The sequence below is a fragment of the Saimiri boliviensis genome, chromosome 17 (assembly GCF_048565385.1).
Source record: "Saimiri boliviensis isolate mSaiBol1 chromosome 17, mSaiBol1.pri, whole genome shotgun sequence".
NCBI classification, from domain to species: domain Eukaryota; kingdom Metazoa; phylum Chordata; class Mammalia; order Primates; family Cebidae; genus Saimiri; species Saimiri boliviensis.
The window spans coordinates 36,761,970-36,784,262 of NC_133465.1; the positions used below are offsets into that span (position 1 = coordinate 36,761,970).

At 34.6% G+C, this 22,293-nt stretch overlaps 1 protein-coding gene across 7 annotated transcripts in view; it reads right to left on the reverse strand.

Annotated features, from left to right (window-relative positions):
* Positions 1–22,293, reverse strand: part of STXBP4 (syntaxin binding protein 4) — a 247,610-nt gene that overhangs the window by 196,395 nt on the left and 28,922 nt on the right. For all 7 annotated transcript variants that reach the window (XM_074388558.1, XM_074388554.1, XM_074388557.1 and 4 more), the window contains 4 exons: positions 22,187–22,293; positions 21,724–21,934; positions 20,685–20,763; positions 15,793–15,884 (listed from right to left, as the gene is read on the reverse strand). In XM_074388558.1, coding sequence (XP_074244659.1) covers positions 15,793–15,884; positions 20,685–20,763; positions 21,724–21,934; positions 22,187–22,293 — 489 coding nt within the window. The remainder of the gene's footprint in view (positions 1–15,792; positions 15,885–20,684; positions 20,764–21,723; positions 21,935–22,186) is intronic.

Consider the following 22,293-nt stretch of genomic DNA (forward strand, 5'->3'; position numbering starts at 1 on the left):
CTTGTTATTGGTCAGTTCAGGGTTTCTGTTTCTTCCTGATTTAATCTAGGAGGGTTGTATGTTTCCCAGAATTTGTCCATTTTCTCTAGATTTCCTAGATTATGTGCATAGAGGTGTTCATAGTAGTTACAGATGATTTTTTGTATTTCTGAAGAGTTGGTTGTAAGGTCTCCAGTTTCATTCCTAATTGAACTTCTCTCTTCTTTTCTTAGTTAATCTAACTAATGGTCTGTCAATTTTCTTTTACTTTTCAAAGGACCAGCTTTATGTCTCATTGATCTTTTGTATTATTTTGTTTCAATTTCATTTAGTTCTGCACTGATTTTTGTTATTTCTTTTTTCTTCTTCTAGCTTTCAGTTTAGTTTGTTCTTATTTCACTAGTTCTTTGAGGTGAGAAATTAGGTTGTCAACTTGTGATCCTTCTGATTTTTTGATGTAGGCATTTAGTATAATAAACCTTCCTTTTAGCACTGTGTGTGTTTTATCCCAGAGGTTTTAATAACTTGTGCCACTATTGTCATTCATTTAAAAGAATTTTTAAAATATCCATCCTGATTTCATTGTTAACCCCAAAATCATTCAGAAGCAGATTGTTTAATCTACATGTGTTTGTATAGTTTTGAGGATTTCTTTTGTAGTTTATTTCTAGTTTCTTCTATTGTGGTCTGAGAAGACAGTTGATATGATTTCAATTTTTAAAAATTTACTGAGACTTACTTGTGACCTATCATATAATCTATCTTAGAGGATGGCCCATGTGCTGATAGGAATGTATATTCTGCAGGTTTTGCAGAATGTTATGTAAATATCTGTTAGGTCCATTTGCTCTAGCATACAGTTGAAGTCCATTGTTTCTTTGTTGACTTTCCATCTCAATAATCTCTCTAATGCTGTCAGTGGAGTGTTGAAGTCCCCTACTGTGCTGCTGTCTATCACATTTCTTAGGTTTAGTAGTAAATGTTTTATGAACCTGGGAGCTCCAGTGTTATACTCCAGTGTTAGGATTATAGTGTCTCTTTGTTGGGGTTATACTTTCATCATTATATAATAACTTTCTTGTCTTTTTTTTTTTTTTTTTACTTTTGTTGCTTTAAAGTCTGTTTTATCTAAGAATAGCAACTCCTGCTCACTTTTGGTTTCTATTTGTGTGAAATATATTTTTCCACCCCTTGACCTTGAGTTTATATGAATCCTTACATGTTAATGAGTCTCCTGAAGATAGTAGATATTTGTGATTTTTAAATTGATTCCGCCAATCAGTATCTTTTAAGTGGAGCATTTAGGCCATTTACATTCAATGTTAATACTGAAATGTGAGTGATGTGGTTTGGGTGCATCTCCACCCAAATCTCATCCTGAATTGTAGTTCCCATAATCCCCATGTGTCATGGGAGGGTCCTGGTGGAATGTAATTGAATCACAGGAGTGGTTACCTCCATGTTGTTCTCATGATAATGGGTGAGCTCTCATGAGATCTGATGGCTTTATAAGGGGCTTTTGCTTGGCACTTCTCCTTCCTGCTGCCAAGTGAAGAAGGATGTTTTTGCTTTCCCTTCTGCCAAGACTGTAAGTTTCCTGAGGCCTCACCAGCCATGGGGAACTATGAGTCAATTAAATATCTTTCCTTTATAAATTGCCCAGTGTCAGGCAGTTCTTTACAGCAGCATGAGAACAAACTAATACAGTGAGGTACCATTCCAGTCATCATGTTGATACCTCAATACTTTGTTTTCCTCATTATGTTATTACTTTATAGGCTCCATGAGTTTTATGCTTTCAAGAGGTTCTATTCTGGTGCATATCAACCATTTGTTTCAGGATTTATAACTCCTTTTGGCATTTCTTTTATAGTTGGTCTGGTAGTGATAAATTTCCTCAGCATTTGCTTGTCCAAAAATGACTTTATTTCTTCTTCATTTATAAAACTTAGTTTAGGAGGATACATTGGTTGATGGTTATTCTGTTTAAGGAGGCTACAGATAGAACCCCAGTCCCTTCTGGCTTTTAAGGTTTCTGCTGGTAGTCTGATAGGTTTCCTTTATAGGTTACCTGGTGCTTTTATCTCACCTCTCTCAGATTCCTTTCATTCACGTAGCCTTTAGTAGCCTGATGACTATATGTTTTAATAAAGTCCTTTTTATGATGAATTTTCCAGGAGTTCTCTGAGCTTCTTATATTTGTGTATCTAAATCTGTAGCAAGACCAGGGAAGTTTTCCTCAATTAAATTTTTTATAAATTTTTTATGTTTTCTTCTCCTCAAGAATACTAGTTATTCCTAGCTTTGGCTGTTTTACATAATTCCATCTTCCTTAGAGACTTTTTACTTTCCTATAATTCGTTTTTTCTTTCTTTTTATCTGATTAATTTGAAAGCCTTGTCTTAGAGCTCTGACGTTGTTTCTTCTACTTGTTCCAAAATGTTGTTAAAACTTTCCACTGCACTTTGTAATTTCCTAAATATGTCTTTTATTTCCAGAAGTTGTGATTGTTTTTTCTTTAAAATACCGATGTCTTGACCAGGCATGGTGGCTCATACCTATAATCCCAGCACTTTGGGAGGTTGAGGTGGGTGGATCACCTGATGTCAGGAGTTTTAGACCAGCCTGACCAACACGGTGAAACCCTGTCTCTACTAAAAATACAAAAAACTAGCTGGGCATGGTGGCAGGCACCTGTAATCCCAGCTACTTGGGAGGCTGAGGTAGGAGACTTGCTTGAACTTGGGAGGCAGAGGTTGCAGTGAGCCGAGATGTTGCCACTGCACTCCAGCCTGGGAGACAGAGTGAGACATCACCTTTTAAAAAAAAAATCTGTCTCTTCAGAAAATCTTTCATGCAGATCCTGAATATTTTAAAAATTTCTTTAAGTTGGTTTTCACCTTTCTCTGGTAACTCCTTAAGTAGCTTAATAATCAAACTTTTGAATTCTTTATCTGGTTTTTCAAATATTTCTTCTTAGTTTGGATCTATTAGCAAAGAGCTAGTATAATCTTTCATATGTGTTATATATCCCTGTTTTATCATATTACCAAAATTACTTTTTAAAATTCCTTCTCATTTGGGTAGACTCTTTATTCTAATTATTCTTGAATTTATTTTTTTATCTGACTGTGTTTTTAATTTATTTTTTCCCCCTTAAGGATTTGACTTCAATGTTTATAGTTTATTGTAGCCTAATTCAGCTATTAGTTCTTTCAGGCGTGAAGGCTTTGTATAAGCTTCATAGTGATAGAGAGTCTTTGTATGATGGCTTTCTTGGATACTGGTTGTAATAGCAATATGCTCAGTGGATGAGCAAGTTCACTGTTTCCTATGGAGTTGGAATGGCAGAGGTCTCTTAAAGCTTACCTTATTCCCTGGTTGTGTGTACTTATTTATTTTCACCAGTATTTTACTTACTGGGTTAAATAGTTTAGGCCTCACGTCAGTAAAGGAGGTATCCCTGGGTAGAAAGCAGTTGTGGCTAAAATAGATGGTTAAATTATAATACTCAACGTTAGGCAGAGGTCCCAGTCTTGGTAGAGGTTGTTGGATGAGTTCTCAGTGAAATGCACTTATTGGGGAAAGGATGGGATCCACCTCAGGTCTCCTGCTGTGCAAGCAGGAAAATGATGCACCTCTCTGACCCACTCCTGACTCAGTGTTCCAGTTATTCAGGCCAGTTAGGCATCTTTTTTTATCTGCAGGAATGCTGATGCTCCAAGTAGAGAGGAACTGGGACTCTATCTGTCATGCAAGCTTGAATATGGAGGGTGCTCCTCCTGTGGGGATGCAGTCATCCTGAAGTGCTCCAGAAATTGTCTATAGGTGTACCCACACAGGGGGTACTTGTCCTGTGGGATAAGTCCCAATTTTGTCTGCAGCAGTAGAAGAGGGGGAAAAAAAGTCCCCACTGAGCCCAGCACTGCAACTATGCCTCTGCTGAAAGAAACTTTCCATAAGCATAAAAATCTGGGACTCAAGGCCTGCTGCTTAGATTCTTTTGTCTGACAGAGTGTTCTCTTAATGTGGTGTACTCCCCCTCCCCCTATGAGTAGGAGTCCCTGAGAGCCACATTACTGTGAATGCTGCTGCTCTTCTGGGTCTAGCTGCCCAGTAAGGCTTCCACACTCCAGGTTGGTGCTGCAAAACGTCCACAAGGGATCCAGTGATGTGACCTGTCCTCAAATCTTCCAGCAGTGGGTACTAGCACCTGTGCTGATAAGGGTATCAGGGGAGTGACAAAGACTGCAAGATTAAATATCCTTAGTGTGCTGGCTTTCTCAAATGCTGATTGTAATAGCAATGAACTGGTCATGTGGACAGACTCAGGATGTCCTGGCTAGCCAGGGTCATGTAGGCAATGGTAATAGCTGAGGTCATGCATAAGTTTTCTCCTTCCTGGGTGCAGTGTTATTCTACCTGGAGATGCTGTAATGCACTGTCAGTTGGCCTCCAGCCAGAAGGTAGTGCTTGCAAGAGTGCCAGCTATGGTAGTAGCAGTGAGATTTATGCTTGCCTTATGATACTCAGGGGATGTACTCTGGTTTTTGGGGTGAAAGGAAGGGCCATAGGGTCCCCACAAGTTTCTGTTAAGCTACTAGTGTGGGTCAAGGGGCAAAGCCAGGTGGGAGGTGGGTCAGGCAAGTCAGTGCTCTGACTCCACCTGAAGGGCAAGCAGTGGCCTCCGTGGAGTTTGGGAAGTGGTTCTCTGGCCGCTGGCAGTAATGTTCTAGGTTAGAGCACAGTTGCCTCTGCTGCACAGAAGAGTTCACACAGGGAGGAGGGAGCAGCAGGTGGCAGTAAGCCTCATCTAGCTCCCATGCACTTGGCAATGCAGGTTCCTCACTTGCAGTGCTGGCTAGCAGTAGCTAGCTGAAATCTGGGCAGTCTATGCTAAGAACTCAAAACTGCCCCCAGACCGTAAGTCTTTCCCATAGAGACAGGAACCCTAGGCTTTCAGGCCATACCCTTTCCAGTCCACTTGCAAAGCCAGGGTGCCCAAGCTCCTCTGCTTGAGGCCGCAGCATACTTCTCACTTGTCCCCTGGTTCTGGACAAGGGAGTTCATCCCCATTTGAGATTATATTGTGAATTTCAGTTGGGAGCTTCTCTCAACCTGCAACCACTGTCTGAATAAGTTGGCAGACTTCCACCAAGTCCCTTGTAATGTAGAATCAGGAATGGCTTCCCTGGGTACATGTTGGAGGCTGCAAATGCATGCTATGTTCTTCCTCAGTTCCAGTGCTGGATAGGGTTAATGCCTTCCCCTGTGAACTACACTGTCAGGTCTCCTAGTGGGGGTGTATATCTCTACCCATCTTACACCCTTGGGACTCAGTTATTTGGCTGGCTCATGGTGTAGGCTCTAGCCTGCTGCTCCTTTCAAAGGGTTTTATGAAATTTTCCTATTAAGTTCCTGTGTTGCTTCTTGGGAAAAGGTTCACAGTGTGAATATCTATACACTATTTTGTCTTTCCAAGCAAGGCAGGCATGATAACACTGCTCGAATCTACCAACTTGGAAAAAAAAAAAACAACTTTTTTCTTTTTCATGACTGTTTCAGCTGTTTTAGGTCTTCTGCATTTCCATATAAATGGATGCTTCTTTTGGGTTACCTTATCAATTTCTGAAAAATAACCAGCTGATATTTTGATAAAGATTGCATTAAATCTATCGACATGGGGAGTATGGCCGTCTTAACAATTAATCTCACAGGTTCATGAGCACAACATGTCTTTCCATTTATTTAATTTAATTTCTTTCAGGTCTTTAATTTCTTTCAACAATGGTTTGTAGTTTCACATATATAAGTCTTGGACTTCTTTTGTTAAATTTATTCCAAAATATTTTATTCTTCTAGATGCTATTGTAAAAGAGTGCTCACTATTCATTTTTAGAGAACACTGTTCACTGTTCATGATGCTATTGTAAAAGATTGTTCACTGCTCCTTGTTATAAGAAGCAAACACAATAGCTTCTTGTATATGATCTTGTATACTGTAAAACTTGTTGAACTCATTTTTATGTCTAATAATACTGCAGTAGATGCCTTAGGATTTCTTATATACGAGATCACATCATCTGGGAATACAGAGAGTTTTACTTCTCCCTGAAATCTGGATGCCTTTTATTTCTTTTTCTTGTCTAATTATCTGTCTAGAATCTCCAGCACAATATCAAATAGAAGTGGCAAAGCAGACATCCTTGTCTTATCCGTGATGTTAGGAAGTTTTACTTCTTCTCTAATTATTCTGGCTAGGAACTCCAGCACAATATAAAATAAAAGTGGCAAAGCTATGGAAAAGAACTTGATACAGCTGAAAAGCTCTAAGTACTATCTCATTGTACATGTCTCCTTATACGGTGGCACTAGAATTTCTCTAGTGTATATGCCTAGAAGTAGAATTCTGAGGTTAAACAATGTGAGCAGGTTCAGTTTTGCCAAATTGCTCTCTAAAGTTACAATCCTGCGAGTATCACATGAGAGTTCCTAGCTCTTTCTCTATATCTTTGTTAACAAGTACTCTATGTTTGTCCACTGAACGAGTAGGCAATTGTACCTCACTGCTGCTTTATTTTCATTTTCCCAGAGGGCATTTTTTCATATATTTAACTGCCATCAGGTTTTTTTTTTTTTTTCACTTTTATAAATAGTACCAATCATCTACTTTGTACCAATCATCTACTTTGGGGTTATCTGTATTTTCCTTGCGTTAGTTGGAGTACTTCTCTAGTCTTTTTTTTTTTTTTTTTTTTTTTTCTTAAAAGGACAACCAGCCCTTGCCAAATTTTGTGTTTCTCTAAATAAAGATATCAGTTCTAGAATACCGTCTGAAAATGGCCTGAGGCCATGTTAAAACTGAGCCCTAATATCTAAGTCTGAGTCCTTTCTTGAGCTATATGACATCAGCACTCACTCACAAGTGCTCACAAACTTCTGTTATGAGATTTCTCTCCCTCCTCTCTCCCATTTTTCTTTTCTTTCTTCCTTCCTAGCTTGACTATGAATTTTTAAAACTTCTTTATTTTACTCATTATTTCTATATATAGGTTTAGCATCTCTAATCTAAAAATCCAAAATCCAAAATGCTCCAAAATCCAAAGCTTTCTGAGTGCCGACATGAAACCACCGATTGTCTACACAGGTGGCTGAGATAGTGAAACTTTTGCTTTCTGTTGGTGCAGTGTATACAAACTTAGTTTTATGCATAAAATTATTTTAAAACATTGTATGAAATTACCTTCAGGCTATGTTTCTAAGGTGTATATATAAATATTCCTGATTAGACTTGGGTCCCATTCCCATGATATCTCATTGGGTATATATGCAAATATTCCCAAATCTGAAAATATCAAAAATTTCAAACGCTTCTGGTTCCCACCATTTTGGATAAGGGACACTCAATCCTATATTCACGACAGGAGTGGGTTCTGGATTTCCTGGATTATACAATGCTGGCAGAACTAGAAGTTCTGTTCCTAACTATTCAAGGATTACAGAGATACTTTTGAAAGTCCACTAAGAACTATGAACCCACACTCAGAATAATAGCCATATATGCAAATTTTAATCTAGAATTTATGGGGTTCATAAACTCCAAGTTAAGCATTTATGGCTGTTAAGTTATGCCATTAGTTGTCACTAGGTAAAAAAAAAAATCATTTTCCAGATACATATTTGAAATTTTCCGTAATGAAGAGTTTAAAAATACACACACAAAAACACATATACACATACATTGGTCACTTTCCTATTAAAAATTCCTCAATGGCTTTTTACTGAACTCAGAATAAAATCCAAAGACCGCACGTTGGCCTGCAAAGACATGATCTATCTCCCTGACTTGTGTTGTTAGTACCACGCCTTCCCTTGATCACAGTATGCCAGGAACACATTTTTTTTTCCTTAAAATAGTCCAGGCTCCCTCCTGTCTTAGTACTTTAGCATTAACTGTTCCCTTACATCTCAGATGTTTTTCCTTCGCATGTCTTAGTTTAAATTTCACCTTCTCAGAGAACTCTTCTAAAACTACCAACCTGAAATAGATAATCTACCAGTCACTCTGTCATTCAGTCTTACTGTCTGATATGTACTCTTGTTATTCATTTGCTTTTTAAATTTTCTATCTCCCTGAATTATAAATACCAAGAAATAAGTTTTTGTCTTGTTTACCACCAGTTTTACAGTACCTAAAACACAAAAGTGCCTCAATCAGAGGAAGTAAACAATAAATATTTGTTGAGTAAAAATAAATAACTTTTAAATTTTGGTAATCTAAGATGGCTGAATTGGATTTACTTACAACCTCTTCTGACTTGTCATGAGAATGAAGGAAAGAAAGCAGTAGGGTAGAATAAAAAAATAACAGAATGTATATATGCCTTCATACTGCACATTTTATGTTTTCATCATTAAAGAAATTCAAACAATCTAGAAAGACATAAACAACAGCTAAAAGTTCACTAGCAAGCAATAACTACTATTAATATTTTGGTATACAAAGCTTTCAGAATTTTGTTGACGAACAAATCTATTTTAAAAAGGCACTCCTACAGAAGGGACAGGATTGAAACAAAAGACATTCCATGTCAATGAAGAGAGCACTTAAATATACCATGTGTTATTAAATGAAGCTCCTATTGATTGCCATGAATTTTTTACTACCATAAACAGTGCCACTGTGAATGGCCTTCCACATACATCTTTGTGCCCCTGTCCAATTATTTAATCAGGAAAATTTCTTAAATGAGAAATTATTGCCTGAAAAGCATGGGCAAAATTCAAATTTTGATACATATTGTGAAACTATTCAAGAGAGTCATTCTTGTTTTGTAAATTTTTAAGTCATCCTCATTTATTTCTAAAAAAAAAAAAAAAAAAAAAAAACCAAAAGTAATATTTTAGAATTTATGTGAGAGTCAAAATGTAACTATTTCTGATAATACAGAAAACATCCCGGGGTAATCCTACCAGTAAAACTTTTTAGAAATTACTAGATTATAATAAACTATAACATCCAAATGTTTAGGGTGGCTTAGGAAAGAGAGTGATATCAAAATTTGTGAAGAAATAGGAATAAACAGAGGTAAGTGAGCATAAAGACAATGGGTGCTAATTCCTTTTTTTAAAAAAAAAAAATTATGATTGTGATTATTTTGAGAGACAGGGTCTTACTCCATTGCTGGAGTGTAGTGGTGTGATCATGGCTCACTGCAGCCTCCCTCAGCCTCCCAAGTAGCTGGGACTACAGGTCCAACTGGCTAATTTTTAAACCATTTTTGGGAGATGGGGTCTTACTCTGCTGCCCAGGCTGGTCTCAAACTTCTGGCTTCAAGCATTCCTCTTGCCTTGGCCCCTCAAAGTGCTGAATTTACAGGCATGAGCCACCATGACCAGCCCAAAAATCTTCTAATTCTTGATGGCCTAAAACCTGCAAGCAGGAGAAAAGCATCTAGGGCCTAATACAGGGAGGCAGGATTAAATCACCCAAACAATGCTGGAACCTCATAGTCAACACTTTCAGTAAAATGGTAAACTAAGAAGAAAATCCTGCAGACATTACAGAGTATGTCTTCCTTCAGTCTGGGTGGAAGAAAGAATGTGTTCCATAGACTGTGTAACTGCAATGATAGGTACAATAGTTTTATAGCCTAAAACACCACAACTTGGGAATTTAGTTCCAGTAGTTCCTGATGTCTAATGAACATACATAGATAAATCTTTTCATGAGGTTTCATATATTAGCTTCAAAATTCTCAAAGATAAAATTCCATTTTTCCATGAAATTATAATTTTATTTTTTAATTTTTCTATTTTTTTTTGTTTGTTTGTTTTTGAAATGGAGTTTCATTCTTGTCGCCTCAGGTGGAGTGCAATGGCACAATCTTGGCTCCTGCAACCTCTGCCTCCCAGGTTCAAGCAATTCTCTTGCCTCAGCCTCCCAAGCAGCTGGGATTATAGGCACCTGCCACCACACCTGGCTAATTTTTATATTTTTAGTAGAGACAGGGTTTCACCATATTGGCCAGCCTAGTCACAAACTCCAGACCTGAGGTGATCTGCCCACCTCGGCCTCCCAAAGTGCTGAGATTAAAAGTGTGAGCCACCATGCCTGGCCAAAAGTATAATTAAAAAAAAATTACAACATGTATGGGAATAAAACATCATAAGCGAAAATAAACATACAAACAACAGAATGTGATAGCCGAAGACTGCAGCTATTAAATACTGTTAGACATAGAATATGAGTATGTTTAACATATTTAAGTTAAAAAGGTGAATCAAGAATACGAGGAACAAGATATTATAACAATACTAGGTAGACAATAACAAATTAGAAGTTGAGTGAATATGTGAAATAGCAGATGGCTGAAGATAGTGAAGCAGAGAAACAATGTGTAGGAGAAAGAGTTGAAAATACAGCATAGATAGATAAGAAGATGCAAAATATGAAGGCGAGGCTTAAGAGACATGGAAGATGAGTGAGTCTGTCTAATAATTATGTAATTGAACTAGTAACAGATAATAAAGAGAATTAAAGAGAGGCAATATTAAAAGTGATACTAGCTGAGAATTTTGTAGAACCCAAAAAAGATACAAATCTTTAGATTTATGAAGGCTGAAAAACCCTCAATAGCATAACATAAGAGAAATCAATACCTGGACACACCAAGGTGAAAATACAGAAAAGCAATAACAGGTAATATTTTCAAAAGCTGTCATAGTGGAATGACAAATCATTACAAAATAAAGACAGAGTGACAGCAGAGTTCTCAAAATAGCAACAACAGAAACCAGAAAAAATGAGAAGAGCTTCAAAAATCTGAGAGACAATAACTGTGACCCTAGAATTATGTGCCCAACAAAATTCTCTTTCAAAAACGAGGGCAAAATATTTTCAGAAAAATAAAAACATGAGAGTTTTCTATCAACCTATACCAAAAGAACATTTAAAGGGGTTACTTAGAGAAAAGGGAAAATGATCCCCAAAATGTCAGAAATGCAAAATAGACCAATGAATAAAGAATATAGTAAACATGGGCAAATCTGAACTATCATTAACTACAAGAATATTATAATAAAAATGTATAATTTGTAAAACTAAACAAAGATAATAATTCATAATTTGTAAGACTAAAAGATAGGCTGAGATGAAAATATTGGACAATTATAGGTATATAAATTGAGAACAAGGTAATCAGAATTAAAATATTGTAGGGCTTTGTATGTACAAAAGAATTCTGATTAATTTTAGACTTTTAAGTTAAATATGCATGTTCAAATCTTAAGGAAATTACTAAAAGAATAGCAAGAGAAGACATAATTTTCAAACAAGTTGGAGGTAAAAAGCAAAATGCAAAAGCAATTAATAAAATAATCAAACATAATCAAATCAAAAGAATACAATAAAAAGGGGGAAGAAGAGAAGTGATAAAAAAGGAGAACAAAAAGAAATTTAAAAAATAAGATGGTAGAAATACATCAAACTATATTAGAATCAGAATAAATGTAAAGTATATAAAGCAATGAGAGCTCTTGCATAAGACTAGTAGGAATGACACTTGAGAAAACTACTTTAGAAAACAATGAACTAATTCAACAATTAGTTTTTCAGCATATGCTATGAGCCAAGGCTTTTATCTGGAGCTGGAAACACAGAAGTAAAAATTTTAGCAATACCTCAAGTTAACTGAAAATTAACTCTTTGATCTCGCAATATTTAAAATAAGTCAAAATTTTTAAAAAGTACAGAAATGACAAACTCAAAATTTCCCCTTTTGGGGAGAGGTACACATTAGCAACATCAAAGGTTCTGATTCTTAAGTTGGGTGGTGAGTAAATGTGTGTTTATTATTCTTTAAATTGTATGTATATAATATGTATATTCTTGTATATGTTTAATATTTTCATGTAAAGAAATAAAAAATAAAAATAATTTTATAAAAAGAGCAAATAAACTGTATCATAGAAGGTGCTCAATATATGGCAATTTTTACATTATGTAATAATAAAGTTACACAATGCAATTAACTACAGTGTACATTAATCTAGAGCTAAGCTTAGTAATAAATGTTTTGTTGAAAGTAAAATTCACTTTAGATGAACACCACATGTCATGTTAGCTAAGCTCTTAAGTTTTAGTTGGAAGTAACATTTTTCATCAAAAAGTAGGTTTCATATGTAAGCAGAGTATATCTAGGGAAAAAAGTAAAATAAAAAGTTGGTTCCAATAATTTATTAAATGACTAAGGTCATCTTTTAACATGAAGCAAAAATAAGTTTGTTAATTAGACAAATGTCCTGAAGTTTTTCTAATGTCTAAATGATGAATTTAAAAAATTACTTCATTACAATATTAGTCACACATCTTTTAACCTAATACAAAGAACATTTCATTAACTATAATGAGACATTGAGTATGCCATTGCTCACTAAAGTTTTCTTCAAATGTTACAGAAATGGCAAGAGGTAAAAGCAAATATCAGTGAAATGGCATCTGTATCCCAAAGCATCTTCCATAGGTATAAATATACAGACAGTGCAGAGGTATAATATTTCAATTTCAAGCCAAGCAAGAAATTATATCCCGATTTGCTAAGTTTATAATATATATTTATAAGTTTAACATTAAGCTCAAACAAGACATATACTATTCATAGAAATACTTTGAAGAAACATATCACTACAAATAACTATGCTGGAATAACATCAAAATATCTGTATATTAAATCATTCTCAGAGTATTTATAGAAAGAGGCAAATGTAAATCCATTTTACAGACAAGGAATGAATAAATAACTAGTTCAGTGTTATAGATCACGTTCTAGTATATCCTTGTTATAAATTTCTCTACTTAAACCAATAAAATATAAAAGACAATGCCACATATATACATATGTCTGAACATAAACATGTTTGCATGTGTATATAAACATGACATTGTCTTGACAGGTAATTACCTTAATCAAATTCTAACCTCTCTGCCTTCCTTAAAAATTGTACTGAGTAGGCTAATTACTGAATAAATTCATAATTAGTAAACATCCTTTCCTTGTGAAATTTCATTAGAACACCAATTTTCAAGCTGCCACATGTAATGTGTATAGAAGATTTAAAAAAATGTATTATTTTAAATACCTGATCATGTTGGCTTTACTTATTAGTGAATAGCAATGTGTTAAAACGTAATGGACAATGAAGTTGAATCTGTCTACAAAATAGCAACCAAAAGAGAAGAACCTATTTCAAACTGAAGTGATACTGATATTATGACATTAATATGTGATTATGCAAAATAAGAAGAGTAGCTTAAGAAACAATTTGGGTGGATAGATGCTAACATAGATTTTAGGAAAAAAGTTATTCAGAGAAATATAGTTTCAAACTCTGAAAACAAAGAATGCTCTACCAAATAAAATTAACAAGTCTATCTTGATTAAGAGCAGAAAGCTTGAATTTATATCAAATGTTAGTTTCTTTGATGTAAATCTGCCATTTTACTTTTCCAAAAAAAACATTTGTTTAGGTTTAAAGGGGAACCAAAAACTGGAATTCTGATTTAATGGGCAAGCAACTCATATTTCTCAGAATCAATACAAATTTACATTTTGATACCTCTAAGAATATTAATCAGATTAAAAATATTATCATGTGCTAGAAAAATTTAAACCAAGTAAAATAACAAAGTCTTCTAGGTAAAGCAGTTAGCTGGATAAATTTCTCCTTATCCAGAGTACTGGTATTAAATCTTGGATGTTCAGAAATATATATTAAATCAACATCATTGAATAATCATTCATTTTTAAATATGTAATAGTCATGCTTTTAAATCTCAAACACTCTTATTTTTGAAAATGTTACTATTAACTGATTGCAGACCACACATTAGCCAGAACTTACATTTTAGCCACAAACAAACAGAAGCACACGTTACAAAAGATACTCAGGATTTTGAAACTATAAGGGAGACATCTCAAGTATCTAATTCATTGGAAAACTTTATTGAGCACAAACCAGCTATTTAAACATTAGTAGGTACTACAAGGTCTGTGTCTGTGGTGAAGACACTTATAATTTCATTGATAAAACAAGATACAGAAAAGACTACAGGGCACCAAAATGTGAAGGTAAGTGCTACTAATGTGCAAAAGAAGGCAATATTGGTCCAAACTAAAATAGCAAAGTCTCAGCGAAGGAGATGGAATTGAATGACAAAGTTCAGGACATGCTGCCTCAAAGTATGGCACTTAGGTGTTTAAGAAAACAGCAGAAGAGGCTGGTAATTCCAGCACTTTGGGAGGCCAAGGCGGGCAGATCACGAGGTCAGGAGTTCAAGATCAGCCTGACCAACATGGTGAAACCCCATCTCTACTAAAAATACAAAAATTAGCTGGGCATGGTGGTGTGTGTCTATAAACCTCGCTACTCAGAAGGCTGAGGTAGGAGAATGGCTTGAATCCGGGAGGTGGAGGTCGCAGTGAGCAGAGATTGCGCCATTGCATTCCATCCTGGGCAACAGATCGAGACTCAATCTCAAAAAAGAAGCAGGAAGCTCTTTCTTACCTTATGTCACCTTTTCTCCCCTGAAGTAGGCCATAAAACCCAGCTGATCCTCCCCTAAAAGTAGACTAAAAGACCCTCATTCCAGAGAGGTCCTCCCCATATCCCGAGGAAAGGAAGTATCTTCAACTCTGAAGACACAGAGATGTTAAGAATCTGAACAAACAGGCCTTGCTATGCTCCCCACAGTTTATTACCATTAGATTATACCCTTTTGTGCTCCAATTACACTTCTGTATGACCGTCCATAAAAATACAGTTGTCCCAGTTTGTTTGGGTTTTCGAAGGCTCTCATGTCACGTAAAACATACATTAAATAAATCTGCATGCTACTTTCTTGTTAATCTTTCTTTTGTTATAGGTGTCTTAGCCATGAATCTACTGATGAGTGAGAAATGTTTTCTACCCTATGTAAGTTAGAATTTAGATAAGATTCAAACTGGCAATGAGAAAGGACTATCACAGGACCAAGCAAAGACATGGATATGGGAGTAAACAGATTCTGTGCTTTATTTTAGCTATGCATTTTTATACTCTTCCTAAAATGTAGTAACGCTTTATCCTCAAAAACTGACAGGAAGGTAGAGGTTGTGGACTTTTCAGCAGTATATTCCTTTCACATTAAAAAAATTAATGTGGCACATTTTTCCTTTCAGATCCCTGGTTACCTGGTAAGAAATACTTTCGAGTGCTTTTCTGCCTTTAATTTTTCTTTTTTAATCATCTTAAGTTTTTTTATATGAAAGTCTCAATGTTTCCCTCTCCCCAGGACTACTTTTAGTGCTTTGGTATATTGCTACCATCTCTGTATATTTAGTAGACATCGGACTATTTTGTTCTTTAATATTTTGTTTCCCTCTACCTTAAAAAATTTGAATAATGGACTATTATTGATTCACTTATTGCCATTTTCTATGAAGCCTCATATACTTTGCCATAATTTGTTACATCTTTCTACTGATTCTAGATTATAAAAATCTTATTTGTCTTATTCTCAGAGGAGAAAACTGTTTGATCCAAATGTCAATTTAGTTATAAAAGATTTTATTTCTATTTTGTAACAGTGAACCACCATGAACTACCAAATTCAAATGTGAATTAAATAATTTAAATTTGAACTGCCATTTGTTTAACTGTAAATAAGTAACTTCAAGAAACTAATGACTCCAGTACCTTATCCTCTCAAAGAAGGAGAGTACTTCTTTCCTGTTTTTGTCTTATGGAAGGAAAATGAAAATTTAGAAGATTTACCATTTCCAGTTTCTCTGCCTTAAGGCGAACAGAGGGATTTAGGGAGAGCTTTTCTTGTAGTCCATAATTTTCAGTCCAGGCAGAAGCAACATCTAAGAGACAATAGGGTGCACATTAATTGGGAACTTAATTGGAATCGAAATTTTCATTTGACAGGATATGTTCTGGGTTCCTACTGTTCAAAACTAATTCTAACTAATCGGTTGGCGGCTTTTAGTTTTGTTTTCATAATTTTTTTTTTTGAGACAGAGTCTCACTCTGTCACCCAGGCTGGAGTGTAGGGGCATTATCTGGGCTTACCGTCTGCCTCCCGGGTTCAAGCAATTCTCCTGCCTCAGCCTCTCAGGTAGCTGAGATGACAGGCTCATGCCACCATGCTAGGTTAATTTCTGTATTTTTAGTAGAGACAGGGTTTCACTGTGTTGGCCAGGCTGGCCTCAAACTCCTGACCTCAGGTGATCCGCCCACCTTGGCCTCCCAAAGTGCCAGGATTACAGAAGTGAGCCACTGAGCCCGGCCAGTTTTCATAATTTTTTTAAGTCCAAATTTTTTTAGATAAACTGGCTTCACTTAAGTCCTAAGATGTAAGAGTTGCCAATTATGCATTGTGAAGTCCCACAGAAATATTAACTTAAAAGACAAACATACATCCTACCACTACTACATCACCACAATGCCTTAAAAAGACAAAAAGTATTTTTGTTCAAAAAAAGTAAAATCATATTAGATATTTTAAAAGATCATGGTATTTTTTGACTGGTAAAGTGTTTTGTGATATGAATTCTGGAAGTACTCTGGAAAAACCCAAAAATGCAAGTCATTTCAAGTCATTGCATATAAAGTATAATATAGATTCTGTACTTGGAGCTAACATCTTACCTCTTAAAGACAGGTCACATTTCAAGTAGCATAAATAAATTTGTAAGAGCTAAAAGTCATATACTTTTTACCCATTTTTCCTACATCTTCTCAATATATCCTCATTATTTAAATGAGCCTTTGTCCTTATTGCATGATTTTAAAAGATGCTACAAAAGACCAGAACTTGAAATATTGTATCAAAGTTTGTAAAACAAATTCCTATTATTCATGTTGATGTTACTATCCAAATTGTCACTATTCTAAATACACTTTTAAATGATATTTTACTAGTTCTACATAGAAACAAGAGGAAGAAGAAAAATCTTTCGAAAATGTCACATCTTTATGCAGTGTTTTAATTTTTTAAAATTTCTCATAGCATCTGTCTCTAAGTACAAAATGATTTGCATTCTCTTAAGAACATAAGAAGTGCATATGAAAATAAATAGTCTTCCTCTAAACCTTTAACACATCCTTAACATTCTATGCAAAATCTTTAATATAGCTTATAGGTGTCAAGATCATAAAAAATGGTTGCTGACTTTTAGCTTCAAATGGAATTAAACTTTGAAAAAGACTAATTTTAGTATTAAATAGAATTTTTACAATTCTGAGAAAAGTAAGTAAATCTTCTTTGTAATCATGATACCTAATTGTTGGCTATGAGATTAAAAATAATATATACATGGTATATATATACACAAACATACACATGTACATATATACATATATACAGGTATGTGTATATATTCCACACATATATATGTAATTCTATATATACATATATGTGTATATATGTATATGCGTGTATGTGTGGCTATATATGTGCGTGTGTGTATGTATGGGTATACATATGTGTGTGTGTATGTAGAAGTATATATATATATACACACACACATACACACACACATATAATTTTTGTTTCTTTCCTAAGAGAAATTCTGTGCCAAACCTAAAGTGTAGCATAAAGATCAGCATGGAGTAGAATGATATGGAAGACCAACCAGCAGATAACTATTTTTCATCCTTTAAGGTTTGGACATGTGAAGCCTGCCAATGACTTCCAGCTTGGTGCTTGGCCTGCAATTAAGGCACATTAACACCAGGTGGCCCAAAGTGAACCTGGTTATGATCTCAAAGACTAAACCTGGGCTTGAAATATTCAAGTGTTAAGTGTTTAGAAGGGCTGCAGTGGGGAGAACAAGTGGGGAAGAGGGGAATGAGAGAAGGTGAGACAGGAACACTTACAATATCGCAACACTGAGGAATGTGTTCTCACTTACATTTTCCTACATCTAAGCGTTAAAATTTGCTATATCTAACACTGAAAATAACAGAAGCTCCTATTTATGCTTACTTCTATCTAAACAGTAAACTATGTACCTATATAAGCTTATTAATCTTCACAATGACCACAATGACACAGGGGTTATTACTCCCATCCCAAAATAAAAGACCAAGGCCAGAAAAGGTAAAGAAATTAGCCCAGGTCACATAACTAGTACATGATAATGTTAGGAGTCTAATCTCTTATGACACCAGACCAATGTTCTTAAATGTGTTCAACATCTTTCATAATCAGTTTGTCCATCTGTAAATTAGGGGGAATAAACCAGACTGCCTTATAGGAGTTAAAAGGTCAACAATATAATAGAAAATTACCGTAAAAACTTATAAAGTATTGTTAACGTTAACACAGAGACACTCTATTATAAGGAGAGTTAATGTAACATTATACTAACCTTCATTTAACAATATGCAGTCTGGGCTTAACAAAATCTCGTTTTTCCCAGACAACTTACACCTTTACTTTTGAGTTAAAATCTTAAGAGGGTCTGTGTATAACTCCAGCATACTTTGTCAATTCAGAGTAGCTTTACCTGAAAGCCCCTTCATAGACAGTTTTCCTCATCTGCCAATGATATCTCTCTATCCCAGCCCTAAGATCTTTATTTGTTCCTCTCTGGGAAAGGTAGTTTTTCCAAGAATGGCCTGTTATTCTCTTGGCTCTCCCTCCTTCCTGCTTCCTCCTCCTTTCCCTCTCCCTCCACGCTCCCCTCTGCTTCCACTTCTTTCAAGATTTGGATAATGTCTGACTTTTGCCAAGAAATTTTTCTTGGCAAATTAATTTTTGCATATTGTGATGGATTCCTTATTATATACTAGTTTTGGGGATCAAGGGGAGGACATAAAATTGAATCAAGAATTCAAGCTTTTCCTTTTGCTCTATAAACATGACCTAGAATATTATCTGAGCTATACTCTAGGCTATAGGGTCTATATTACTAGTAACAGAAAAATTTAGTAAGCACATATATGCACTAATTACAAAGTAAGTGTTTGACATGCATGATCTTGTTTAATCCTCATAACAACCCCATGTAACTTGTAATTAATTCAAGGTTATAGAGCTAATAAGATAAAAACAAGAACTTGAACACTGAGTCTGCCTTCAGAGCCTGGTGGTAACTACCACTGTGTCTTCCTTATACCATATTCATATCACTCACTACTTAGGCCTCTTTGTTCATGTCTTTACATAATTTGTGTAAATGTGTTATTCATTCACAAGAAAGAATGCTTTTTAGAGTAACAAAACCACCCACATCCTGTTCTGATTAACACAGAAAACTGCAAATAGTAGCTATTTGATAAAATAAACACACACATACACATCTATAAACAAATACATGCATATATATTTGGATGTTTTCTAATTTGAATAACTAGAACTTTTAGCCCCATGTTTTATTTCACAATATACTATTAAGTGTCTCACAGAAAATATCTTAATTCCTTCCTAATTTCTGTTGTACTGTATTCTTCACATATAACATAGTAAATCCTTACTGAATAAATGGTTAAAAGAGGCATTGAATAGTTCAATTACTTTAAAAATTAAAAAAAGTTATAAAGTATTAATATTTTATAATATAATCAAGGAATAAAGGATTTTGACTTCCATCATCTAGCAACTTTGATCCTCACCTCATGACTGTTGGTTTCGTTCGTCTATCTTTTTCTTCCCATATGGGTTCCCAGTTTAAAATAAAAACAGTATATCAAGAGACTTGAAATTAATTACGAAGGAGGAATAATGCTAATAAAGTTTCCAAGGGTCAATAAATCTCACTAAGTAAAAGGGAATATAACTCATGGCTGAAGAATGGTATTAACCTAGTGATAAATCCCACCCCAAATTGGGGCAAACTACTATGGAATATAGTATAAACTCCTATAAAGGTTGTTAGCTATTTAATTTAAATTAATGCTTCCTTATTTTTCAGTTCTTATATCAATAATGCTATTAAAATAAAATTAAAATATACAGGTGAAAATTTGCATTATAATTAGGCATATGTAATTAGTTTTTCCGTTATCTTTAATCTTTTTTTCATTGTTGTGTTTCACTTTCGGAGATAATTTCGGGAGACTTTTTGCTGATACTGAGCCTGCAAGCCTAATAAAAATCCTTATTTTATCTTTGGCTTAGATAATCAATTATTTATTGTTTTAAAAAGTCAGTAAATCACTTTATGGTAATTAAGAATCAATAATAATGAATTCACAATACTGACATTCTTTCTAATTTATATCCATATGATTTCTTCTAAAATAACAAGATACATTTCTTTTCTTAAGGTATGCTCCCTTCTATAATGTGTTTTCTGAAAGGTGTATTTAATATGCCTCATCAGTATTGCACTCAAAGGACGTGGCAACCTAATCTTGATCTTAGAGAAGACTTCTCATCATTTCACTTAAACAATTCATTAATTATTATAGCTTCATAAACACTATTATGACAATGAATCTTTTGAAATTTCAACTCTTTGTTCAGGAAAATTTCCAATAAAAGTCATACTTTCACAGGGACCAGTGGAAAATATATTATTTTTGCTTTTTCATTCATTGAAGGAACAAAGACATAATGCACCCTTCTTCAAAGTCTTATTAAGTCACATTACATATTCCTAATTGAGAGAGAATTGAAAAAAATAATAGGAAAGACAAATTAAATGTGTATTTACCTGTATTAGACAAATCCACAGTACTGTTTTCTGAAGAAGTAATTGGAATCTGTTCTGTTTTGTTGTATCCAGTTTCTATCTGTGAAAGAAAATGAGGAACACGCAATGTTATTTACTAAAGTAGGTCACCCGAAGCCCGTGTTAACATAAAAATAATGGTTAAAGAGATTAAGGTAATAGTCCCTCAAATATGAAACTATAAAATTTTGGTATATGCATCTTCAAACAAAGCCATTCAGAATTAAAGGTAACAATTGCTTGCAGCTCTTCCGCATCCAAGGATAACAAAATATAAGGCCACACATCTTGTCTTTTCAAAGTATTATAGCTTCAAATGACAAAGAACAAGGGGCTGACAGAAAATCTTACACTCTGTCTCTGTTCAGCATGTACCTGAAACTGAAGCTACCGTTGACAAATTTCCTTCTACTGATTTTCCAATTTTACAGCTAACACAGATATAAATAATATACACTTTATAACTGCAATTTTTTAGGACAATATAGCTGTTAGTAATTGAGTGTGTTAATTCTGATATAGAAATTCCCCATTTTGTGTGATTCTACTTGGGGGAACTATAGCATACACACATGAAGGAGCAATATCCTTCTAGAGTGGATTCACTGGGATTAGCCTCCGTGTGTGGGAAAGAAGCTAAGGAACAACAAAGAAGACAGCCTGACTTCAGTCAAGCAAAGAACAGAAATGGCAAATAACTACACCAACCGAAATTAAATGTGACATTGTTAACATAGTTTTGAGTGATATCTAGGCAAATCTTTGTGGAACCGTTTTGTCATGCTAGTATTGTCTATCAAATCACGCTTCTGGACACAGGACATGCTGACTTAAACTATGTGTACTGAATACACAGCATAAAAATCTTAAATAGTAAAAAAGAAAAAAAATCTTTCAAAGAAGTATTAATTTGTTAACAATTTTACTGAAATAACAATTCTATATGTACTTAACCAATGTAAAAATATATGGGGGATTTATGGAGTGTATATGTAGAGAAATTTAAGATTACATGACTTACCTCACAAGAAGGTAAAATGGCATTGTTAGTTTTGGGAGTGGATGAGGTCTTTGGAATTAGTATTTCAGAAGGAGATGAAAGAAGACTAAATGCTGAGGCTTGAGGTCTATATTCTCCTGAAGCTTCTGCAAGTGATGTACATGACAGATTTTCTGGTTGACTGTTGTCAGATTTTTGTCTTATGAATGCTATCTCCCAAGCAGATTCTGACCTAATATTAAAAAGAAATCACTTTATGGACATGTTATGAATATACTACAACTGAATTCCAAGATAATGTTTTATATGTTATTTAAAATATTTCTTATATTTTAAATATAAGAATTTTATTTAAATATAAACATTTTAAATATAAGAATATAAAAATATTTCTTATATTTTAAAGTACTTAATACATCTTAAATTACTACTTTCAAGGAGACATCCTAAATGACTCATTCTATCTCATGGATAGTATAGTTACCTCAACTTGGCTCTGGTAATTATGCTTTTTGCTTCTTCAAATGACACACCAATCATAGACTCCTTGTTGACTGAGACAAGTTGATCTCCTGGCTTCAAACGACCATC